Genomic DNA, 25,744 nt, shown 5'->3' on the forward strand with positions numbered 1-25,744 from the left:
CCAGTGATTCTCAGGGCTCTCGGCACATCACCAGTGATTCTCAGGGCTCTGGGCACATCAGCAGTGATTCTCAGGGCTCTGGGCACATCAGCAGTGATTCTCAGGGCTCTGGGCACATCACCAGTGATTCTCAGGCCTCTGTGCACATCATCAGTGATTCTCAGGGCTCTCGGCACATCACAAGTTATTCTCAGGGCTCTGGGCACATCATCAGTGATTCTCAGGACCCTGGGCACATCACCAGTGATTCTTAGGGCTCTGTGCACATCACCTGTGATTCTCAGGGCTCTCGGCACATCACCAGTGATTCTCAGGGCTCTGTGCACATCACCTGTGATTCTCAGGGCTCTGGGCACATCACCAGTGATTCTTAGGGCTCTGGGCACATCACCAGTGATTCTCAGGGCTCTGGGCCCATCATCAGTGATTCTCTCAGGGCTGTGGGCACGTCACCAGTGATTCTCAGGACTGTGGGCACATCAGTTATTCTCAGGGCTCTGGATACATCACCAGTGATTCTCAAGGCTCTGGTCACATCAATAGTGATTCTCAGGGCTGTGGGCACGTCACCAGTGATTCTCAGGGCTGTGGGCACGTCACCAGTGATTCTCAAGGCTCTGGTCACATCAATAGTGATTCTCAGGGCTGTGGGCACGTCACCAGTGATTCTCAGGGCTGTGGGCACGTCACCAGTGATTCTCAGGGATGTGGGCACGTCACCAGTGATTCTCAGGGCTGTGGGCACGTCACCAGTGATTCTCAGGGCTGTGGGCACGTCACCAGTGATTCTCAGTGCTGTGGGCACGTCACCAGTGATTCTCAGGGCTGTGGGCACGTCACCAGTGATTCTCAGGGCTCTGGGCACATCACCAGTGATTCTCAGGCCTCTGTGCACATCATCAGTGATTCTCAGGGCTCTCGGCACATCACAAGTTATTCTCAGGGCTCTGGGCACATCATCAGTGATTCTCAGGACCCTGGGCACATCACCAGTGATTCTTAGGGCTCTGTGCACATCACCTGTGATTCTCAGGGCTCTCGGCACATCACCAGTGATTCTCAGGGCTCTGTGCACATCACCTGTGATTCTCAGGGCTCTGGGCACATCACCAGTGATTCTCAGGCCTCTGGGCCCATCACCAGTGATTCTCAGGGCTCTGGGCACATCACCAGTGATTCTCAGGGCTCTGGACACATCACCAGTGATTCTCAGGGCTCTGGGCACATCACCAGTGATTCTCAGGGCTCTGAGCACATCACCAGTGATTCTTAGGACTCTCGGCACATCACCAGTGATTCTCAGGGTACATCACTGGTTATTCTCAGGGCTCTGGGCACATCACCAGTGATTATCATGGCTCTGGGCACATTACCAGTGATTCTCAGGGCTCTGGGCACATCACCAGTGATTCTCAGGGCTCTGGGCACATCACCAGTGATTCTCAGGGCATATCACCAGTGATTCTCAGGGCTCTGGGCACATCACCTGTGATTCTCAGGGCTCTGGGCACATCACCTGTGATTCTCAGGGCTCTGGGCACATCACCTGTAATTCTCAGGGCTCTGGGCACATCACCAGTGATTCTCAGGGCTCTGGGCACATCACCTGTGATTATCAGGGCTCTGGGCACATCACCTGTGATTCTCAGGGCTCTGGGCACATCACCAGTGATTCTCAGGGCTCTGGGCACATCACCAGTGATTCTCAGGGCACATCAGCAGTGATTCTCAGGGCTCTGTGCACATCACCTGTGATTCTCAGGGCTCTCGGCACATCACCAGTGATTCTCAGGGCTCTGGGCACATCATCAGTGATTCTCAGGGCTCTGGGCACATCATCAGTGATTCTCAGGGCTCTGGGCACATCACCTGTGATTCTCAGGGCTCTGGGCACATCACCTGTGATTCTCAGGGCTCTGGGCACATCACCAGTGATTCTCAGGGCTCTGGGCACATCACCTGTGATTCTCAGGGCTCTGGGCACATCACCTGTGATTCTCAGGGCTCTGGGCACATCACCTGTGATTCTCAGGGTTCTGGGCACATCACCTGTGATTCTCAGGGCTCTGTGCACATCACCAGTGATTATCATGGCTCTGGGCACATCACCAGTGATTCTCAGGGCTCTGGGGTACATCACCAGTGATTCTCAGGGCTCTGGGCACATCACCAGTGATTCTCAGGGCTCTGGGGTACATCACCAGTGATTCTCAGGGCTCTGGGCACATCTCCAGTGATTCTCAGGGCTCTGGGCACATCACTAGTTATTCTCAGGGCTCTGGGCACATCACCAGTGATTCTCAGGGCTCTGGGCACATCAGCAGTGATTCTCAGGGCACATCAGCAGTGATTCTCAGGGCACATCAGCAGTGATTCTCAGGGCTCTGGGCACATCACCAGTGATTCTCAGGGCTCTGGGCACATCATCAGTGATTCTCAGGACCCTGGGCACATCACCAGTGATTCTTAGGGCTCTGTGCACATCATCTGTGATTCTCAGGGCTCTGGGCACATCACCAGTGATTCTCAGGGCTCTGGGCACATCACCAGTGATTCTCAGGGCTCTGGGCACATCACCAGTGATTCTCAGGGCTCTGGGCACATCACCAGTGATTCTCAGGGCTCTGGGCACATCACCAGTGATTCTCAGGGCTCTGGGCACATCACCAGTGATTCTCAGGGCTCTGGGCACATCACCAGTGATTCTCAGGGCACATCACCAGTGATTCTCAGGGCTCTCGGCACATCACCAGTGATTCTCAGGGCTCTGGGCACATCAGCAGTGATTCTCAGGGCTCTGGGCACATCACCGGTGATTCTCAGGGCTCTGGGCACATCACCAGTGATTCTCAGGGCTCTCGGCACATCACAAGTTATTCTCAGGGCACATCACCAGTGATTCTCAGGGCTCTGGGCACATCACCAGTGATTCTCAGGGCTCTGGGCACATCAGCAGTGATTCTCAGGGCTCTGGGCACATCACCAGTGATTCTCAGGGCTCTGGGCACATCACCAGTGATTCTCAGGCCTCTGTGCACATCATCAGTGATTCTCACGGCTCTCGGCACATCACAAGTTATTCTCAGGGCTCTGGGCACATCATCAGTGATTCTCAGGACCCTGGGCACATCACCAGTGATTCTCAGGGCTCTGGGCACATCACCGGTGATTCTCAGGGCTCTGGGCACATCACCAGTGATTCTCAGGGCTCTCGGCACATCACAAGTTATTCTCAGGGCACATCACCAGTGATTCTCAGGGCTCTGGGCACATCACCAGTGATTCTCAGGGCTCTGGGCACATCAGCAGTGATTCTCAGGGCTCTGGGCACATCACCAGTGATTCTCAGGGCTCTGGGCACATCACCAGTGATTCTCAGGCCTCTGTGCACATCATCAGTGATTCTCACGGCTCTCGGCACATCACAAGTTATTCTCAGGGCTCTGGGCACATCATCAGTGATTCTCAGGACCCTGGGCACATCACCAGTGATTCTTAGGGCTCTGTGCACATCACCTGTGATTCTCAGGGCTCTGGGCACATCACCAGTGATTCTTAGGGCTCTGGGCACATCACCAGTGATTCTCAGGGCTCTGGGCCCATCATCAGTGATTCTCTCAGGGCTGTGGGCACGTCACCAGTGATTCTCAGGACTGTGGGCACATCAGTTATTCTCAGGGCTCTGGATACATCACCAGTGATTCTCAGGGCTCTGGATACATCACCAGTGATTCTCAAGGCTCTGGTCACATCAATAGTGATTCTCAGGGCTGTGGGCACGTCACCAGTGATTCTCAGGGCTGTGGGCACGTCACCAGTGATTCTCAAGGCTCTGGTCACATCAATAGTGATTCTCAGGGCTGTGGGCACGTCACCAGTGATTCTCAGGGCTGTGGGCACGTCACCAGTGATTCTCAGGGCTGTGGGCACGTCACCAGTGATTCTCAAGGCTCTGGTCACATCAATAGTGATTCTCAGGGCTGTGGGCACGTCACCAGTTATTCTCAGGACCCTGGGCACATCACCAGTGATTCTTAGGGCTCTGTGCACATCACCTGTGATTCTCAGGGCTCTCGGCACATCACCAGTGATTCTCAGGGCTCTGTGCACATCACCTGTGATTCTCAGGGCTCTGGGCACATCACCAGTGATTCTTAGGGCTCTGGGCACATCACCAGTGATTCTCAGGGCTCTGGGCCCATCATCAGTGATTCTCTCAGGGCTGTGGGCACGTCACCAGTGATTCTCAGGACTGTGGGCACATCACCAGTGATTCTCAAGGCTCTGGTCACATCAATAGTGATTCTCAGGGCTGTGGGCACGTCACCAGTGATTCTCAGGGCTGTGGGCACGTCACCAGTGATTCTCAGGGATGTGGGCAGGTCACCAGTGATTCTCAGGGCTGTGGGCACGTCACCAGTGATTCTCAGGGCTGTGGGCACGTCACCAGTGATTCTCAGGGATGTGGGCAGGTCACCAGTGATTCTCAGGGCTGTGGGCACGTCACCAGTGATTCTCAGGGCTGTGGGCACGTCACCAGTGATTCTCAAGGCTCTGGTCACATCAATAGTGATTCTCAGGGCTGTGGGCACATCAGCAGTGATTCTCAGGGCTGTGGGCACGTCACCAGTGATTCTCAGGGATGTGGGCACGTCACCAGTGATTCTCAGGGCTGTGGGCACATCAGCAGTGATTCTCAGGGCTGTGGGCACGTCACCAGTGATTCTCAGGGCTGTGGGCACGTCACCAGTGATTCTCAGGGATGTGGGCACGTCACCAGTGATTCTCAGGCTTCTTTGCCGCTATATACTTTTGCCTCTGTAACCCCTTCCTGCGCATGTGTAGGTGACACGCCCGTGCCTTTGATTTGCATGTCCTAGTGATTGTCCAGTACTATAGCCACCGGAGTCTTCTTACGCCAGTGAGCAAGCGCGCGCATGCGTAGTTTCAGATCTCTAGGGACGCGGTTATCCAGAGGTATGATAGTTTACGGGCATGCGCAGACCTACTTCGTAGAGGTCAGGAGTCGGCGCTGACGCTGAGTCATTCTATGAGCTGGATGGTCCGGTGAGCCTTGTGTGCGCTCGGTGCGCGGCCTCTGTGAGCAGGGCACTGACATTATGTGCGCTGCAGTGTTCCATGAATTATAGGCCTGTCGGAGCCCGGCGCTACGGCTTCACTATCCCGTGTGCTGAGTGTCCTCTTGCTTTCTTTACTCCGTAACGTTATTTTCTGGCGTTGTGTAGTGACAGTGACCCCGGGGCAGTGCGATCACCGCATTCCCAGATCTCCTCCGTTTGTTGTCCTTTTCTGACATTGATGCTGTTTTTCTCTGTGGATCCAGCTGTGTCGGGGCTTTGGATGAGTTTATTGTTACCGCTCTGGATTGCTCCGTCACTGTGATCTTATTGTATTTTTGTACTGTTGTGACAACCAGAAATAACCTGCGATTTTGGTGTCTTTGATTGTGTTTTTCTCTTTGTGTGGTCTCCTGAATACTGATTGGGTTTTTCAAATCATTCTGATTGATCGGACCTTCATGACCCCAATGATAGCAAATGTGTGAGTTAGTTTAATGGTGGAAAACCGTGGGATTTGAGGGGTGTGTTCTATTTTATTTTTCTTGTGTTTTAGTCCCGACTTGAGCGTTTTATCATCTAAGGCCAGTATCACACTTGCGAGTGCCTTGCGTGTAACTCGCGTGAGTTTCTCATTGAATTACCCGCCACGGCTGTTCACAGGAGCGGGTCGGTTGCATGTATCTCTATGCAGCTGAGAAGATGCTCCTGTCCGGAGAGTGTACAGTCGTACCAGGTAATTCAATGAGAGACTCACGCGAGTTACACGCAAGGCACTCGCAAGTGTGACTCCGGCCTTATGGCCTCTCCTGTATACAGCAATACGTTATTCCTATATAAACAATCCTGCTTTCATTTGAAGCCTGGCCACAGACATGGCATCATCACGTGGCTGGAGAGGGCAATGAGAAGTGGGATGGCGCACCCTCATGCCGCATGCTGTAAATGCTGTTGTCAAGGATTGACGGTAGCATTTAACAGGTTAACAGCTTGTATATATTTTTTTTATTTGCAGCCTTTTTCACCATTGAAAGCAATGAGTGCAAACACATTGTTGTTTTTTGTTTTTTTGCTGTGTTTGGGGTGAATGACTTTAAAGGGAACCTGTCATCAGAAATTTTGCACTAAACCTAAAAGATTCCCCCTCTGCAGCTCCTGGGCTGCATTCTGGAGAGGTTCCTGTTGTTTATGTGCCCCTTTCTGACCAAAATAAAGAATTTGTAAAGTTGTACCTTTTTTGTATTCAGATCTTGATAATGGTACACAGGGGCGGGCTCTCTGGTGACCGTTAGTCTGCCTCCTGTCGCTTTAGGCCGTCCCCCCATCGCGCAATTTCAAAGAGGTGACGTGAAGTAAGCTGGCCAGCGCTTGCGCAGTATGGTGGAGGCGGCGGTGAAAGTGCGACCACGAGATTATGGGCGGGTACTTTCTGATGAATGTCACAGCGCCGCCCATAATCTCGCGCATGCGCAAAACGTCACTAGCGGTCACACTGCACATTGCAGTCCCGCGAGAGTGGCACGGCGCATGCGCGAGATTATGGCTGCCCATAATCTCACGCATGCGCAACACATCACCAGCGGTCACACTGCACATTGCAGTCCCATGAGAGTGGCACGGCGCATGCGCGATATGGCCGCCCATAATCTCGCGCATGCGCCGTGCCACTCTCGCAGGAGTGTGCAGTGTGACCGCTGGTGACGTATTTTGCATGCACGAGATTATGGGCGGCGCTGTGACTTTCATCAGCAAGTACCCGCCCATAATCTCGTGGTCGCGTTTTCACCGCCACCTCCACCGTTCTGCGCAAGTGCTGGCCAGCTTACCTCACGTCACCTCTTTGAAATTGCGCGATGGGGGACGGCCTAAAGCGACAGGAGGCAGACTAACGGCCACCAGAGAGCCCGCCCCTGTGTACCATTATCAAGATCTGAATACAAAAAGGTACCACTTTACAAAGTCTTTATTTTGGTCAGAAAGGGGGCACAAACAACAGGAACATTGCTAGAATGCAGCCCAGGAGCTGCAGAGGGGGAATCTTTTAGGTTTAGTGCAAAATTTCTGATGACAGGTTCCCTTTAACTTTAAACATGTGCTAATGACACACCAAAAACACAGCAAAACTTGCTTTTTGGAAGCAGCTATTTTACTGCCAACGTGTTAACATACCCTCAGACCATGTTCAGTATTTTACCTCCATATTTGTAAGTAAACTCAAGAGTGGAAAATCAGAGAAAAGCTTTGATAGAAACTTGGGCACCAGTTATGCATATTTTACCCTCTCCTGGTTTTGGCTTACAAACACTGATGTGAAATACTGCCATGTGAACATTGCCTTAAAGGCAGATTCTGGCTGTCACAGCTATTAGCTGCCAGGCATGGTGCGGGCTAATAGAACAGGAAACTGCATCACAGTGTGTGGACCCGCAGAAGCATCGTATGGAGACGCAAAACGGCCGTGGTCCGATGTGCCTCGTGCACCCCCCATCCCCCATTGCCTACACTGTTTTATCTAATAATGGAATAAAGGATTTTTGGACACTATAAACTCGGTGAGTGCCTTTCCATTCTACTTTTCCATGTCCCATTACTGCCATCTTTGTCCTCCTATGAAGTCCAGCCAGTCACGCACCTTCATAGGAGATCAATAATATATCTATATACTGCAATAGAGTAGTATTGCAGTATATAGAATATGTTCTCAAATAATCAGAGGTGCAAGTACCCAGTAGGGGCTAGCATACAGATATTCACAAATTCTAGAAGATTGAATTTCCTCCTTTTCAAAGTATTAAGATAAAGATACGAAAAAATAATGTGGTTTCCCTTAGTCAATAAAAATCAATCAAAATCTATGATATGAACCGTGCATCAAAGCACAGCTCAGCTTTTTTTTTTTTTTCCTCTGCAGTGCTATTACTACTCCATGTTCCATTTCCCTAGTAAAATATTTAGTTGCTGTCTTCTGCACTTCCCGGTGCTGATCAGGCCCTGCTACACCGCCTTGTGTCCGCCGCTTATTACTGACAATGTCAGAGTGAATAGTCACAAGCCCTCATAGACTTGTATTTAGAACTAATCACACAAAATCTGATGTTGGTATTCAGATTAAAGAAGCTCAAGAAGTCAGATTATTTTAAAAAATATTTTTTAAAATAAATTATGATTCCACAATATAGAACCCAAGGACATGGTGAAAAGGGTCACACAATAAATATCCCATATCAGCATTTAGTCTCAGATCACTTAGTGAAAGTATCAGCTCACTTTATAAAAGTATATATAGTACATGTCATAGCAGCTATGAAAAATAAGTATATCTCCTCTATACAATTATTCAGCAATAATAATAATCATAGCAGCAAACCATACAATGTATTAGTAATGCAAAATTCATCATTTGAACAAAATCGCTGACTAGAATATTTATATTGCAGGGTAATGTGGGACTTGTAGTTCCTCACTGAAATCTGCATATCAATTCATATACCTAGCAATTCTTCCTTCTGCTTATCTTGCATCACAAAAAATTGTACCAAAAAGATCAGAGTATTTATATACTACTAGAAGGTGACCTGATTCTAACGTATCGGGTAGTCTAGAATGTGTATGTAGGTTAGCAGATTGAATAATAATATAATCATCAAGTCTTGAATAATGATGGTTCATTTCTTGCTCGTTGGTCTCCCGCTGTGCAGCAGTGGGAGACCATCAATCTGAATGGGTAGGGAGCCGGCGTACACTGGTAATACACTGGTAACCATGTTACACAATCGAGTAAGTATGCAAAGCGCTTTGCTTAGTTACCCGATGTGTACCATGGTTACCAGCGTACGCCGGCTCAAGCACACGTGTGCCAGGAGCCGGGGGTAAGGTGGTAACCATGCTACACATTGGGTAACTAACGAAAGCGCTTTCCATAGTTACAGGATTGTGTACCATTTGTTACCAGCGTACGTCGGTAAGCTGATAACTATGGTACACATTGGGAAACTATGCAAAGCGACCGTGCTGGTTTATTTTTTGCTTGTTGGTCTGCTGTGCAGCACGCATCGGCGTGTTTGACAGTGGGAGACCAACGATCTGAATGGGCAGGGAGCCGGGGTAAGCTAGTAACCATGGTACACATCGGGTAACTATGCAAAGCGGTTTCCATAGTTACCCAATGTGTACACTTGTTAACAGCATACGCTGGCTCCGGCACACGTGTGCCGAGAGCCGGGGTAAGCTAGTAACCATGTTACACATTGGGTAACTAAGCAAAGCGGTTTCTATAGTTATCCGATGTGTACCATGGTTACCAGCCTACGCCTGCTCCGGCACACGTGTGCCAGGAGCCGGGGTAAGCTAGTGGTTTCACACATCCAGCTTTTCTCCACTTTGTCGGATCCGGCGCTCTGCCGTAGGCTGGTTTCAGACGTCCGTGTTTTAGGTACGTGTGACATGCGTTTTGTAACACGGATGTCACACGTACCCATGTTTTTCTCTGATGTGCCTCACACGACCGTGTTTGCTCACGGACCATGTGACTTTTCATGACCCCGCACGCACACACGCAGGCATCTCCGGCAGCACGGATGTCACATGGATCGCACACTATTGTGATCCGTGCGACATCAGTGTAAAACATACCGGAGAAAATATGGGTCTTTTTAATGAAAATATTTTCTATATTTACCTCTCTCCAGAGATGCTCTCTCCCGCTCCTTATCGCTGCTCATTATACTCACTGAATATTCAGTGCCCTGAGGAGCTGGAAGCAGGAACAGCGCTGGGGACTTCAGAGCCGGGGACCGCATTGCTGGGTGAGTGTACAGCAGAGTGTGTGTGTGTGTGTGTGTGTGTGTACATGCATGTGCGGTATGTGTGTAAGCGCTCGGTGTATCCATGTGTGTCTTCTGTGTGTGTATATACATGCATGTGTGCTATGTGTGACACGGACGTCTGAAGGCAGCCGTACACTATGTACAGGACAGTGGCTGCGCCGCAACTTCCTGGTCACATAACATGTGATTGGAGCTTGTCGCACGGCAACTGTAGTGTACACAGTGCACGGGAGCGCGCCGACAAAGTGGAGAAAAGGTAAGTATTAGGCCCTGTGCGCACTGGAAAATGGAATTTTCTAAAGAAAATTCCGCAGGGTCTGAAAGATTACGGCACCTGCGGTAAAAAACCGCAGCAAACCGCACCCAAAAACCACATGCGGTTTGCGGCGGCTTTACAGCGGTATTATTCGCGGTTTTGCCGCGTGCGGATTGGTACATGTGTTTTAATGCATTCAATGCAATAAAGCACATTGAAAAAGAAAAAAAAAATCCTTCTGAAATAGAGGGATAGCTAGACAGAGGACAGATTGACACGCTGCATTTCTCCCGGGCGGTAGTGTGCTTATATTACCGGCCGTGGGAAATGACCTGTAATTACCTCTACAGGCTCCCTGCGAGGCTGCATTCATTCAGCGCTGTTGTCAGTCGCAGCTGGATGCAGGCATCGGAGGACGTGGATTACGTCGGAGCTGTGTGTTTTGGGAGGCTTAATAAACGGGTGAAAGAGGAGCTTTTTGTTTTATTTAAAATAAAGGATTTTTTCGGTGTTTGTTTTTATTCACTTTAATTACGGGTTTTAATCATGAAAGCTGTCTCATAGGCACTGCCATGATTAAAAGCCGGGTCTAAAATGGCGGCGATGCGCTGTCATTTAACTTTTTATTACATGGACTGCCACCGCATCACGGCGTCTGGAAGAGCCGGGGACACTCCGGGACCGCCGCATAATGGATGCGACAGTCCCGGAGCAGCTGCGGGCTGATATTCTCGACTGTGGGAGGGGGGGGTACATTAACGCTGTCCCTCGCTCTCCCCAGCCTGAGAATACCGGTCCGCCGCTGTGTGTTTACCGCGGCTGGACGGTAAAAATACAGTGGAGCCCACGTGTTTTTTTTTTTATATATGTCCGTTTGATTTCTGTGTGTATTCTATATGTCTGTGTCTGTGTGTGAGTGTGATGTGTGTGTGTATTCTGTGTCTGTGTGATGTGAAGTGTGTATTCTATATGTCTCTGTGTGTGATTACTCTCTGCTCCGCTTCCTCTTCCTGTCATATTGACATCACTTCCCTGCAAACCGCAGGGCAGCGATGAACATTTCCGCAGGTAAACCGCAAAATATCGCAGGGAATAACGCAGGAAAACGCAATGAACCGCACAGAATTTGCTGCCTGCGTTATTCCCTGCGGGATTTCACGATTACATTGCAGTCAATGGAGTGAAATCGTGCAGCTACCTGCGGAAAAGAAGTGACATGCAATTGTTTTCGCTGTGGGAATCCCGCAGCAAAACATGCAGCTGTCACAATCCGCATAGTGCGCGCAGCATTTTTTTTCCATAGGTTTTGCTTTTAATAAAAATATTTTCTATATTTACCTCTCTCCAGCGATGCTGTCTCCGGCTCTGCTGCCTCCCGCTCCTTATCACTGCTTATTATACTCACTGAATATTCAGTGCCCTTAGGAGCTGGAAGCAGGAACAGCGCTGGGGACTTCAGAGCCGGGGACCGCATTGCTGGGTGAGTGTACAGCAGAGTGTGTGTGTGTGTACATACATGTATGTGCGGTATGTGTGTATACGCTCGGTTTATCATGTGTGTCTGCTGTGTGTGTATATACATGCATGTGTGCTATGTGTGACACGGACGTCTGAAAGCAGTCGTACACTGCGTACAGGACAGTGGCTGCGCCGCAACTTCCTGGTCACATGACATGTGGTCGGAGCTTGTCGCGCGGCAACTGTAGTGTACACAGTGCACGGGAGCACGCCGAAAAAGTGGAGAAAAGGTAACTATTAAAAGCGACAGTGCTGACGTGTGCGGGAGCCGGGGTAAGCTAGTTACATCGGGTAACTAAGGAAAGCGGTTTCAATAGTTACCCGATGTGTACTATAGTTACCAGCCTACGCCGGCTCCGGCACACGTGTGCCAGCAGGCGGGGTAAGCTAGTGGCTTTTCTCCACTTAGTCCTGCCGGTGTGGGCTTCCGGGGCTGCAGCAGTCACCTGGGAGTCGGGCGTCTCCGTGTGGGTTCAGAAAATGCGTGCGGGGGGCGGGGCCAGGGCGAGCATCCAATACGTGCAGGGGGCCGGGGCAAGAGGCCAATCTGTGCAGGGGGCGGGGCCAGGCCGATCCGAGCGGCCAATCCGTGCGGGGGGCTCGGCACCTGGGAGTCGGGCGTCTCCGTGTGGGTTCGGGGAATGCGTGCGGGGGGCAGGGCCAGGGCGAGCATCCAATGCGTGAGGGGGCGGGGCCTGGTCGAGCGCCCAACACATGCAGGGGGCCGGGGCGAGAGGCCAATCCGTGCATGGGGTGGGGCCAGGCTGAGCCGAGCGGCCAATCCGTGCGGGGGGGGCTCGGCACCTGGGAGTCGGGCGTCTCCGTGTGGGTTCGGGGAATGCGTGTGGGGGGCGGGGCCAGGGCGAGCATCTAATGTGTGAGGGGGCGGGGCCTGGCCAAGCACCCAATACGTGCAAGGGGCCGGGGCGATTGGCCAATCCGTGCGGGGGCGGGGCCAGGCCGAGCGGCCAATCCGTGCGAGGGGCGGGGCCATGCCGAGCCCAGCGGCCAATCCGCTGTTTGTCACTGTAACGACACAATTTTGGAGCAAGACAGACAGACAGAGTAAGGCAATTATATATATATAGACTAGAAGGTGGCCCGATTCTAATGCATCGGGTATTCTAGAATCTACGTATTGTGTAGGTAATGTATGATTTTTGTTATATATATAGATGTTGTGTGTAGTTGCCAAGTGTTTGTGTAGGGCGCTGTAAATGTTCTGGGTGTTGTCTGGGTGTGGGGGTGTGTGAGAGCGGTGTTATTTGTGTGTTGTGTTGTGTGTGTTGCGTTGTTTGTGGAGTGCTGTGTGTCTGCAGTGTTGTGTGTGTTGTGCTGTGTGTGTTGGGCGGTTTGTGTGGGTGTGGCTGTGGGGTGCGTGTGTGTTTTGGGGGGAGGTATGTTTTGTGCAATGTGTGTGTGTTGCGCGGTATGTGCTTATATTTGTGTATGCCGCGGTGTTTGTGTGTTGGGTATTGTGTCCATCGTCCATGCTGCACCCCCCCCCCCCCATCGTGTTCCATGCTGCACCCCCCCATCATGTTCCATGCTGCACCCCCCCCATCGTGTTCCATGCTGCACCCCCCCCCCATCATGTTCCATGCTGCACCCCCCCCATCGTGTTCCATGCTGCACCCCCCCCATCGTGTTCCATGCTGCACCCCCCCCATCGTGTTCCATGCTGCACCCCCCCCATCGTGTTCCATGCTGCACCCCCCCCATCGTGTTCCATGCTGCACCCCCCCATCGTGTTCCATGCTGCACCCCCCCATCGTGTTCCATGCTGCACCCCCCCATCGTGTTCCATGCTGCACCCCCCCATCGTGTTCCATGCTGCACCCCCCCATCGTGTTCCATGCTGCACCCCCCCATCGTGTTCCATGCTGCACCCCCCATCGTGTTCCATGCTGCACCCCCCATCGTGTTCCATGCTGCACCCCCCATCGTGTTCCATGCTGCACCCCCCATCGTGTTCCATGCTGCACCCCCCATCGTGTTCCATGCTGCACCCCCCCCATCGTGTTCCATGCTGCACCCCCCCCATCGTGTTCCATGCTGCACCCCCCCCCATCGTGTTCCATGCTGCACCCCCCCCCATCGTGTTCCATGCTGCACCCCCCCATCGTGTTCCATGCTGCACCCCCCCATCGTGCTCTATGCTGCACACCCCCCATCGTGCTCTATGCTGCACACTCCCCATCGTGCTCTATGCTGCACACCCCCCATCGTGCTCTATGCTGCACACCCCCCATCGTGCTCTATGCTGCACACTCCCCATCGTGCTCTATGCTGCACACCCCCCATTGTGCTCTATGCTGCACACCCCCCATTGTGCTCTATGCTGCACACCCCCCATTGTGCTCTATGCTGCACACCCCCCATTGTGCTCTATGCTGCACACCCCCCATCGTGCTCTATGCTGCACACCCCCCATCGTGCTCCATCCACCATGCTGGGGCCGCCGGGGGCGGGGCCGAGCGTGCCAACGTGTGCCGGGGACGGGGCCGAGCAGGCGAGGCGTCAGCGTATGCCGGCTCCCTGCACATGTGTACCGGGAGCCAGTGTACGCTGGTAACCATGCTACACATAGGGTAACTAAGGGAAGCGCTTCCTATAGTTACGCGATGTGTGTCATGGTTACCAGCATACACCGCCTCCGTCACGATCCCAGCATCGCAAAGTTATGTCCGGCGGGGGTGAGCGGGCGAGGCGTCAGCGTATGTCGGCTCCCTGCACATGTGTACCGGGAGCCGGTGTACGCTGGAGTGGCGGATGCGTGCGGAGGGCTGTTGCGGGCGGCCAATCCATGCGTGGGGCGGGGCCAGGCCGAGGTGAGCGGGAGTGAGCGATGCATGCGGAGGGCTGTGGCGAGCGGCCAATCCATGCGGGGGACGGGGCCAGGCCGAGGTGAGCGGGCCAATCCATGGGGGGGGGGGGGGCGGTGCTGGTTGTCACTGTAAGGACACAATTTTGGAGACAGACAGACAGACAGACAGACAGACAGACAGACAGACAGACAGACAGACAGACAGACAGACAGACAGACTAAGGCAATTATATATATGGATAAGCTATATGCCAGTATGGGGCTTGTAATTGCCCAGTTAAATCTATTGTATTATAGACATGTGGCAGAACATTCCTGCATTTTTTCACATAATATAGCAAACTAGTTGCTCAAGTTATGACTTATGACAAATCCACATGTCTACCACAAAAGACAAACCGCTAGCATATTACTTACTGGAGACCTGATATCCACGTCCTGCAACCCCAACACGTGTTTCGCCACTTCTTCTTCGGGGGGCGTGTGTTAGGGTGGAGGGCCATTTTCAATAAAAAATAATTTTTTAATATCTTTGACTTCTTGAGCTTCTTTAATCTGAATACCAACATCAGATTTTGTGTGATTAGTTCTGGTATAGAAGCTTTACCACTCAGGTGGGGAAGTGTATATAATTTGGCAAAACTTGTAAGTTATTGTATTTAGTAGTGACCTAAGGCCTCACAGCACACACTGGAGCCATCCGGCAGGTCACAGAAGATGATGGGGGCTGCTACGTGTATGACAAGGGGCAGGGAACTTGTATTAGTAGTAGCACTTAGGGGGTGAAATAAAGCAGGAATTTTCTGGGCTTAACCTTGACGTTTTTTGGCTTTTGATTTCAGATTGTTGACTTCTGGGAAGATTTCACTAAATTATCTGATGAAGCAACTTGCCCACTGGTGGTCATGTGCTAGCCAGTTTCTCACGCACTTGTGTCAATAGAATATTATGAGGCGGTGTATATATAGGGATCCACAGCATGTAAGGACTATTGCATTTCCTTGGTTGTTCCCTCTTGGGAAGTGTATAGGGCCTCACACTCGATTTTCAAGATATATATATTAATACTTCATCTGATTTAAAATGTGTGGGTTTGTTCCTCCAACTGTTCAATACTTTTTATTAGTGAAAGAGAATGGTCCCATGGTGGTCTTAACATTTACAATAAATAAGCAAACCCCCCACACATCTATTGGAACCCTGCCAACTGCTGTGCTTGTCATTCTTTTTTCCCGTGGCTTCATCTTCCTTTCGGGTGTGAGGTGACTCCTGATCCGTACCCCTGAATGGCCGCATTGATCACATAAAGACACTATAAGGAATGAGCCGGGCACACCTATGGGAAAACATTTCTCTGGCTCGGGATACAGTATGACAGATTTAAAAGTCTTAGGAAACCTGTCAGTCCCCTATGCCCTCCAACCCAGTAGCATTCGTATCTGTATGACTAAATTCCCTGTCTACTCAGTCCTGTATAATGCCAGGGCCCCTCGTAGCTCTGTAGCATGGGGGACACATGGTTACATAGACCCCCTCTTTTGACTATGATTTATTTGTGTATTAAAATGTTTAATGCTTCTCTATGGTTATGAAAGGGTTAAAGGTTTCTTCAGTCAGCTGTGGTATTCCACGAGCAGGTTATGTCCAGTTTATTTATGCCAGTTGTATTTGAGCGGGCTTTTCTGGACTGTTCATTGGCTGTCAGCAAAAAGTGCAGGAAGAGGACACTATTTAAAGGCCGGTTTTGCGGGGTCAGCTGTCAGTCGCCGTAAGATCAAGAAAGAAGAAGCACCCGCCCCTTGGATTGTTAGGTTTTGTCGTGTTGCTTATTACTGGGATAATTGCCCAGCTCTAGTTGCTGGGTGGATTTGGTCATCATTTATGGTAATCGTCATGTTTTATATTGGAATATTTATCGTTTAATTATATTTATTGGATTTTAGTAATCTAATATATAAAGCTGAGTGTATGTGTTTGTTTGTGTGTCCGCTATTGGAATCCGCACCATCGCATTTACAATCACAAAATTTTGCACAGATGCCTCATGTGACTCAGGGAACGTCAGACTATGTTTTGACAAGAAAATTTAACCCCGCGTTTTACAGTTACTCTCCAAAAAAATTGCCTCTGTTAAAGTGAATGGAGCTGTGAGCTACAGGCTATTAATAGGAGCTGTGATTGGTTGCTATAGGAACAAACGACAGTCATAGTATAAGAAGCTTATGTGTGAGATAATATGATGTCGGTGGAGAGACAGACACAGACAGACACAGACTGAGAGACAGACAGGCATAGACAGAGAAAGAGGCACACAGGGAAAGAGACAGACAGAGACAGATAGGAAAATAAAGACAGAAAGAGACAGGCAGATAGGGAAAGAGTCAGACACGGGGAAAGAGTCAGACACAGACTGGGAGAGAGACAGAGAGACATGGGCGGCACGGTGGCTCAGTGGTTAGCACTGCAGTCTTGCAGCGCTGGGGTCCTGGGTTCATATCCCACCAAGGACACCATCTGCAATGAGTTTGTATGTTCTCCCCGTGTTTGCGTGGGTTTCCTCCGCGTACTCCGGTTTCCTCCCACACTCCAAAGACATACAGATAGGGACTCTAGATTGTGAACCCCAATGGGGACAGTGTTGCAAATGTATGTAAAGCGCTGTGGAATTAATAGGGTTTCTTGAGAGATGCTATACTGGAGTATCTCAAGAAAAATAACCTTATGACAGAGTATCAACATGGGTTTTTGAGGGATCGATCCTGTCAAACTAATTTGATCAGCTTCTATGAAGAGGTAAGTTCAAGCCTGGACCAGGGAAATGCAGTGGATGTTGTGTATATGGACTTTTCAAAAGCTTTTGATACGGTGCCACACAAAAGGTTGGTACATAAAATGAGAATAATGGGGATAGGGGAAAATATGTGTAACTGGGTTAAAAACTGGCTCAGTGATAGGAAACAAAGGGTGGTTATTAATGGTACGTACTCGGACTGGGTCTCAGTTCATAGTGGGGTACCACAGGGGTCAGTATTGGGCCCGCTTCTTTTCAACATATTTATAAATGACCTTGTTGGGGGCATGCGGAGTAGAATTTCAATATTTGCAGATGATACTAAACTCTGCAGGGTAATCAATACAGAGGAGGATAATTTTATATTACAGGGAGATTTATGTAAATTGGAGGATTGGGCTGAGAAGTGGCAATTGAAGTTTAATGTAGATAAATGTAAGGTCATGCACTTGGGTAGAGGAAATAACATTTATGATTATGTACTTAATTGTAGAACACTGGGTAAAACAGACACAGAAAAAGACTTGGGTGTATGGGTGGATGGTAAACTTCACTTTAGTGGACAGTGTCAGGCAACTGCTGCCAGGGCTAATAAAATAATGGGATGTATTAAAAGAGGTATAAGTGTTCATGAAAAAAATATAGTTCTACCTCTGTACAAGTCACTAGTGCGACCGCACTTAGAATACTGTGTACAATTCTGGTCACCGATATATAAGAAGGACATAGCTGAACTGGAGAGGGTGCAGAGAAGAGCGACCAAGATTATTAGAGGAATGGGTGGGCTGCAATACCAAGACAGGTTATTAAACTTGGGGTTATTTAGTTTGGAAAAACGAAGGCTTAGGGGGGATCTAATCACAATGTATAAATATATGAGGGGACAGTACAGAGACCTTTCCAAAGATCTTTTTACAGTTAGGCCTGCGACTGGAACACGGGGGCATCCGCTACGTCTTGAGGAAAGAAGGTTTAATCATAATCACAGACGAGGATTCTTTACTGTACGAGCAGTGAGACTATGGAACTCTCTGCCGCATGATGTTGTAATGAGTGATTCACTACTAACATTTAAGCAGAGCCTGGATGCCTTTCTTGAAAAATATAATATTACCAGTTATGTATATTAGATTTTATGACAGGGTATTGATCCAGGGAACTAGTCTGATTGCCGGATGTGGAGTCAGGAAGGAAATTTTTTCCCCATTGGAACTTGTTTGCCACATTGGGGTTTTTTTTGCCTTCCTCTGGATCAACATGTTAGGCTACGGGTTGAACTAGATGGACTTAGAGTCTCCTTTCAACCTTAAAAACTATGATACTATGATATAAATGAATAAAATTATTAATTATTATTAGAGACAGTTACTATCCCGGGCAACACCCATGTACTACAGCTAGTCCCTTAATAAACACCACGGTCTTTTTCTTCTAACATTATTTTGTGTTTTGGTGTCTTTATTTAAGATAAATGGGAGTGGGTCTTGTGCTACCATGTTATTCACTCAAATCACCGTTTAAAAATAGCATTTATAGACTCCACTGTTCCTATGCTAATTAGGCTGTGACTAGGGCATAGGGGACCTGACAGGTTCCCTTTTAATACTAAAAAGTAATTTTAAGAACAAGGAAATTCAAATTTGGGAATTCAAGCTGATAAGATTAACACCCAGGTACATGACTCACTTCATGGACAGACCTCCCACTTTCAACAGATGGACCCAAGATCACTCCTAAGTCATCCCCCATATCACCTCCCCATTTTTAACAAATGTTTAATTACCTTTGCTTATGTTTAGAAGACATGACCCCATCCACCTCATGCACAAATGTTTTGTAAGATTTGTTAAAGCGCTTCCATCAAAATTTGATTCTCTTAATATATTGTAATCATCCTATTCTATAGCAGTTAATTCTTCTATTTTATCTATTTGGTCTATGACATCACGTGATTAAAGAAAAGACTAGCTCAGTCCTTCTAAGTTCTATGTAGAAACAGGAAGTCCATTCCCTGCATGAGTCATCATTAGAACTACAAAGTGTTTTCAGTGGTCTGGGTTTGTAGTTCTAAAGATGATTCATGTAGGTAAGTGGGACTTCGTATTTCTACATATTAATCAGGTCTGACATCACATCATTAAAAACAGACTAGCTCATTATGTCTAAACTTTATGTAGAAACAGGAAGGGTTTTGTTTAGAAGGATTTTTAATCAAGTGATGTCATAGACCCAATGGAAAACACCATTAAATGAGTATAAAGGCAAAACGAGCACTTGTAAGTACACAGTGCTATATAATGTGATGACTCTAATATATTAAGAGGATACAATTTTTAATGGGAGTTCTTTAAGGTGCAAAAGCATGACAAAAAACCCCTTCAGAGAGAGAGCATATTTCTGTTTTTTTAGACTTCTTATTAACTTGAAAAGTTTTGCACAGCTTCATAGCAGAAATCACCTGAATAATTTAGTCACTTCTTTTAACCACTCGGCATTTTTTGGAAACCTGAAGCAGTTACAAAATTACTCAAAATCCTGAATACATGATCAGTCAGTCGTTTTATGATAGAAATTAATTGGAAGAGGCTTTCAACAGGTTTCTGATCATTTTTCAAGAGGTTTTCCAAGTGGATCCACTCAAATGCCTCAAAGAAACGTTATGTCAACACACCCTTAGGCTATGTGCCCACGGGCGCTCGTACCTGCGGATATATCTGCAGGTACGAGCGCATGTTTCCCGCAGCTGGCCGCCGGCGTCCGCAGCTATTTTTAGCTGCTAGATTACAGCGGAATAGCTGCGGGAAACATGCGGATATTCATGCGAAATTACCTGCGGACGTCCCGGCCTCTTATCTCCATAGCGGAGGGCCGGGACATCCGCAGGTAATTCCGCATGAATAATTGACATGCAATTATACATGCGGATGCCTACATCCGCAGCATGGTCAGCAGCCGCACTTTCAGCAGCGTGGACACAGCACTCCCCATGTCCCATAGGATAACATGGGGAGTGACTGTACATGCTAAAACCTGCGGATTTATCTGGAAATTCAAGAAAAATCCACAGGTTTTCCGCGGCAAAATCCGCACAAACAAGCTCCCGTGGGCACATAGCCTTAGGCTGTGTGTGCAGTGTGTTTTTATGCAGATTTGGTTCAGATTGTGGCCCAAATCTGCATGTCTCTCTTCATGCTAGCTATGCCGGAAAGTCAATGAGAATTCTGAAGTAATATGCACACGTTGCTTACTTATTAATTTTTTATGCAGATTTGGTGCAGAAAATAATCTGTAGAATGTCAATCGTCTGTGCCTTTTTCATGCCTTTTTTTGCCCTTCCACTCATTAACTTCATTAAGAAAAATGGATGGCACAAAAACATGCATTTTTCCGTATGGTTTTTTTTTGCCAGTAGGTTCAGATTTTCTACAGAAAATTTCTGCACCAAATCTGCAACGTGCACACATAGTCTATCAGGTTTGCAAGAAGTGCTTCAATCCTAGACTTGTTCTTTTTTGGTCTGATACTCTGAGTATGTGCCTGGCTTATAGGGCATACCTCCCAACTTTTCAAGAAAGGAAAGAGGGACAAAGTATGCGGCGTGCAAATTTTGACCACGCCCCTAGCCACTCCCCTAGCCACACCCATTTGGAAGTAATGGTCATTCAGCAGATGTCCCGGACTGTTCATTCATATTCATAGCAGTCAGAATTTTTTTATATTTCTATGTGTCACTATATGACATGTTGCTTATTTGTACCTTTAATTCCTTGTTCACACATTGCATAAATTCTGTTTCTTTTTGTTTCTGTCTGCACCAAACTACACAATAACTATCTTCTCTGTTTTTTCCATTTTTACTGCATTTTTTCTGCCTTTTTTCCATTATTTAATGCGTTTTTGCTTCAGATGTGAATCTGCGTTTTTAAGTGTTTTTATTGTACTGAGAAGCTTTTTCCTGCATTTTTTTAAGCTCCACATAGAAACCTCCAGAGGAAACCCCCACCCCCCCCCCGAACACCGCAGAATTCAGCGGCATCTTTTCATGGAATCACATCCACTTTACTTGGACAATTAAACACAGCAGAATAAATGTGCAAAAAAACAGCAGGAAAAAAATGCAGCATTTACACTACATGGGAATATGGACTAATTGTCCAAGCAAAGTAGATGAGATGTCACGAAATCTCTTTTCCTGGTGCGTGGAAAGATGCCGCTAAACTGTGCGGATTTGGTGTTTCTTTCTTTTTATAAGCTTCAGGATTCACATCAGCAACACACATGTATCAAATAAGGTGACAAGGCATAAAAAATACCGCAGACACGCAATAATCAGAGGATATTGTTATTGCGCTCGTGGCGCGGGGACACCTGCAGAAAAAATGCAGCATTTACGCTATGTGTGAACACGGTGATACATTTTTATTACATTTTTTATGGGTTTTAATAAAGAAAAATAATAAATTGTGCCATTTTTTTTTCCCCGCCATTTACCGATCCCCATAAATAACCTGATCGCTGTGTTGTTCAGGTCATTACGATTACAGGGACACCAAATATGTCCATGTCATTTGCTGATTTGTGATGTTTATTATTTTATAAAAAAGTGTAATAAAATTACATTATTCTATTTTTTTTATTATTTTTAGTAATTTTATTAGAAGAAAAAAAAAATCCTCTTTTCCTCTCTCTCTCTAGAATACAGGAGATAGCGACACTGCTGTGTACAATGGAGCTGTGTCCAGTGTAATCTGCTGTGTAAGAGGCTGCATTGTAGGTTCATTTATGTAAAATCCTCCCTCTCACATCATCAATCCTAGTGGCTCAACAGCTAGAGCAGCTAGGAAAGCTAGGAGGCTGCTGGACACAAGTTTTGAAAGTTGCTGGTTTGAATCCAAGGTGGTAAAGTTAAAAAATAAAAAAATTGTATTTGTATTTTTTTCCTCATTTCTTCTATAGTAGTTTTATGGGAACAAATGAATCTGACTCTTTCCTTCACCTACATTGAGATACAGTATTTATCTATCTATCTATCTATATCTATCCCTCTGTCTGTCTATCTATCTATCTATGATTCTATCTATGATTCTATCTAGCTATCTATGATTCTATCTATCTCTCTATCGATCTCTATCTATCTATAAATTTATCTATGATTCTATCTATCTAGGCTTCTATCTCTATCTATCGATCTCTCTCTATCTATCTATAATTCTATCTATCTAGGATTCTATCTATCTATTTATCTGTCTAGGATTCTATCTATCTATCTATCTAGGATTCTATCTATCTATTTATCTATCTATCTAGGCTTCTATCTATCTATCTATCTAGGCTTCTATCTATCTATCTATCTATGCTTCTATCTATCTATCTATGCTTCTATCTATCTATCTATCTAGGCTTCTATCTATCTAGGCTTCTATCTATCTATCTAGGCTTCTATCTATCTAGGCTTCTATCTATCTATCTATCTAGGCTTTTATCTATCTATCTATCTAGGCTTCTATCTATCTATCTAGGCTTCTATCTATCTATCTAGGCTTCTATCTATCTATCTAGGCTTCTATCTATCTATCTAGGCTTCTATCTATCTATCTAGGCTTCTATCTATCTATCTAGGCTTCTATCTATCTATCTAGGCTTCTATCTATCTATCTAGGCTTCTATCTATCTATCTAGGCTTCTATCTATCTATCTAGGCTTCTATCTATCTAGGCTTCTATCTATCTATCTAGGCTTCTATCTATCTATCTATCTATCTATCTATCTAGGCTTCTATCTATCTATCTATCTAGGCTTCTATCTATCTATCTATCTAGGCTTCTATCTATCTATCTAGGCTTCTATCTATCTATCTATCTAGGCTTCTATCTATCTATCTATCTAGGCTTCTATCTATCTATCTATCTAGGCTTCTATCTATCTATCTAGGCTTCTATCTATCTATCTATCTATCTAGGCTTCTATCTATCTATCTAGGCTTCTATCTATCTATCTAGGCTTCTATCTAGGCTTCTAACTATCTATCTAGTCTTCTATCTTATCTATCTATCTAGGCTTCTATCTATCTATCTAGGATTCTATCTATCTATCTAGGATTCTATCTATCTATCTATCTAGGATTCTATCTATCATGTATGTTTCTATTATCTGTCATGTATCTATATATCCCTCTATCATTCATCCATCCCTCTTTCTATCCCTCCCTCTATCACTCCATTCATCCATCCCTCCATCCATCTTTGCAGCTGAATAATCTGCTTCTGGTGTCTCACCTGCAGTATAGAGATCAAGATAACAAAATCTTCCTATGGGTTTCAATACAGGCAGTAGCTCAGTGGTAGAGCTGCTGCCTTTGAAACAATGAACTCACAGTTCCACGGGTTTGAGTCCCGGCCGCCCCGAAAATCCAGAGCCGATGATGATTTAATTTAATTTATTCACTGCACTGAGGGGAGGAGCCGGGACATCAGCTGTGAGCTGTGGGACACACCTCTAAAATCGTGGCAGTCCCGCAGAATCCGGGACGGTTGGGAGGTATGATAGGGTGATCACTTTCAGAGCTTGTATATGGTGTGCGCCTTGTAATAACCTTTGTTTCTTAATTTGGCAGTGTAAAAGATAGTCTAGAAGATGTCTGAAATCCTCCACGAGTTGTTATGTGCTTCTGAGAAGGCTGCGTGTATTGCCCGAGCATGTCGGCAGGAAGAGGCCCTATTTCAGCTTTTAATTGAAGAAAAAAAGGAGGAAGAGAAGAATAAAAAATTCCTTATTGACTTTAAAACCTTGGCTGATGTCTTGGTCCAGGAAGTCATTAAACATGACCTAGGCAAAAAGGTGAGCAGTCTCAAGACATACATCATATACTTTGCAGGTCATATTTGTTTACAAAGAGTCCAAAGGTGAAATCTTTTCTTATCTAAGTAATGTGGCTATGACTTGTATCCTGCATTTTCACCGGTTTTCACTTCTGCTGCATCTATATCTAATTTACAAAAAAGGTAGTCTGAAAAAGAAAAGGGGGGTAAACAACAGGGATATAGAAATCTATCTACAGTCCTCATCATTATTGACACCTATGAAGTTTAAAGGGAACCTGTCATCAGAAATTTGGCTTTCAACCTAAATGTTTCCCCCTCTGCAGCTCGTGGGCTGCATTCTAGCAAGGTTTCTTTACTTTTTGTGCCCCCTTTTAAACCAAAATAAATACTTTATAAAACTGTACCTTTCAGTTTGAAAATCTTGTAAATTATCCATGGGGGCAGGCCGTGTGGCGTCCGTTGCTGTATCTTACGCCGTCCCCCATGCTCCAATTCGTCCCTCAGGATGCCGCCCACTGCGCCCGAGGTCCCGTGCACGCCGGGACACCTATTTACGTGGTCACAAGCACGAGAGTATGGGTGGCGCTGTGATTGCATCGCAAGTGCCCGCCCATACTCTCGTGGCTGCGCTCTCCCCATGCAGCAACTGAAGTGAGCCGCGCGATTAGCGATGACGTCACTCAGGTTACCCGTGGCCACCGTTGAATTCTCCAACTGTGACAGCAAGTCGCCCGAGTGACTGAAGTGAGCTGCGCGATCAGCGATGACGTCACAGGTGAGTTGCGGTCTCGGGTGGAGGATCCAGCGGTGGCCGCAGGTAACTGAGTGATGGCACCGCTAATCGCGCTGCTCACTTCAATCACTCAGAGGATTTACGGTCACCGGTGACTCCTTCATGGGTGACCGCTAATCAGGACGCGACACACATACAGAGCCGCGGTATGACAATGAAGTCGGGTGAAGTTCATCAGAGGTCATTCTCATCGCGCAACTGTCTGTGTCTGCTGTCAGCAGGCATATAACAGAGGTGAATTGCCGTGGGACCACACTGCAAAAAATGCATCCAAAACGCATGCAAAATGCATCCAAAATGCATGCGTTTTGGATGCATTTTTTTTTACAAACGCAGTGTTTACAGTTGTCCAGTCTGCCAGAGGGTGCGTTCTTTTCCACACTGCACAGAACGCAATGTGCGCACATACCCTTAATTAGTATGGAAACACAGTTTGACTCGCCTATGATAAATTGCCCATGTGACATAAATTAGCCAATGAATGATAACTTCAGTGTTTTAAAAAGCCACATGGTAGGCCCTGTTCCTTTGTTACAATGGTGAAGGCAAAGGAGCTGTCTGAAAACCTCATAACTGCTACAAGACTTCCAAAGGGCGTAAGGCCATATCCAAAGACCTTGCTATCCCAATTTCAACAGTGTGCAGTGTTATTAACCCCTTCACCCCTGGGCAATTTTCTGTTTTGTTTTTTTTTTTTGCTCCACTTCTGAGAGCCGTAATTTTTCTCTCTTAATTTTTCCATTAATTTTGCCATATAAGGGCTTATTTTTTGAGTCATGAGTTGTACTTTTAAATGAAAGCATTAGTTTTACCATATAGTGTACTGGAAAACAC

General features: G+C 47.2%; 1 protein-coding gene across 3 annotated transcripts in view; it reads left to right on the plus strand.

The window, feature by feature from the left end:
• Positions 1 to 4,965: 4,965 nt before the first annotated feature.
• Positions 4,966 to 25,744, plus strand: part of INPP1 (inositol polyphosphate-1-phosphatase) — a 130,512-nt gene continuing 109,733 nt past the window's right edge. The window contains exons 1-2 of one of the 3 annotated variants that reach the window (XM_075317762.1): positions 4,966 to 5,067; positions 23,910 to 24,133. In XM_075317762.1, coding sequence (XP_075173877.1) covers positions 23,930 to 24,133 — 204 coding nt within the window. In that variant the 5' untranslated portion in view covers positions 4,966 to 5,067; positions 23,910 to 23,929. Of the gene's footprint in view, positions 5,088 to 7,141; positions 7,631 to 23,909; positions 24,134 to 25,744 lie in introns of those variants that run through there. The other 2 variants (XM_075317763.1, XM_075317761.1) reach the window with 2 other exon arrangements.

The sequence above is a fragment of the Anomaloglossus baeobatrachus genome, chromosome 7, assembly GCF_048569485.1.
Source record: "Anomaloglossus baeobatrachus isolate aAnoBae1 chromosome 7, aAnoBae1.hap1, whole genome shotgun sequence".
NCBI lineage: Eukaryota > Metazoa > Chordata > Amphibia > Anura > Aromobatidae > Anomaloglossus > Anomaloglossus baeobatrachus.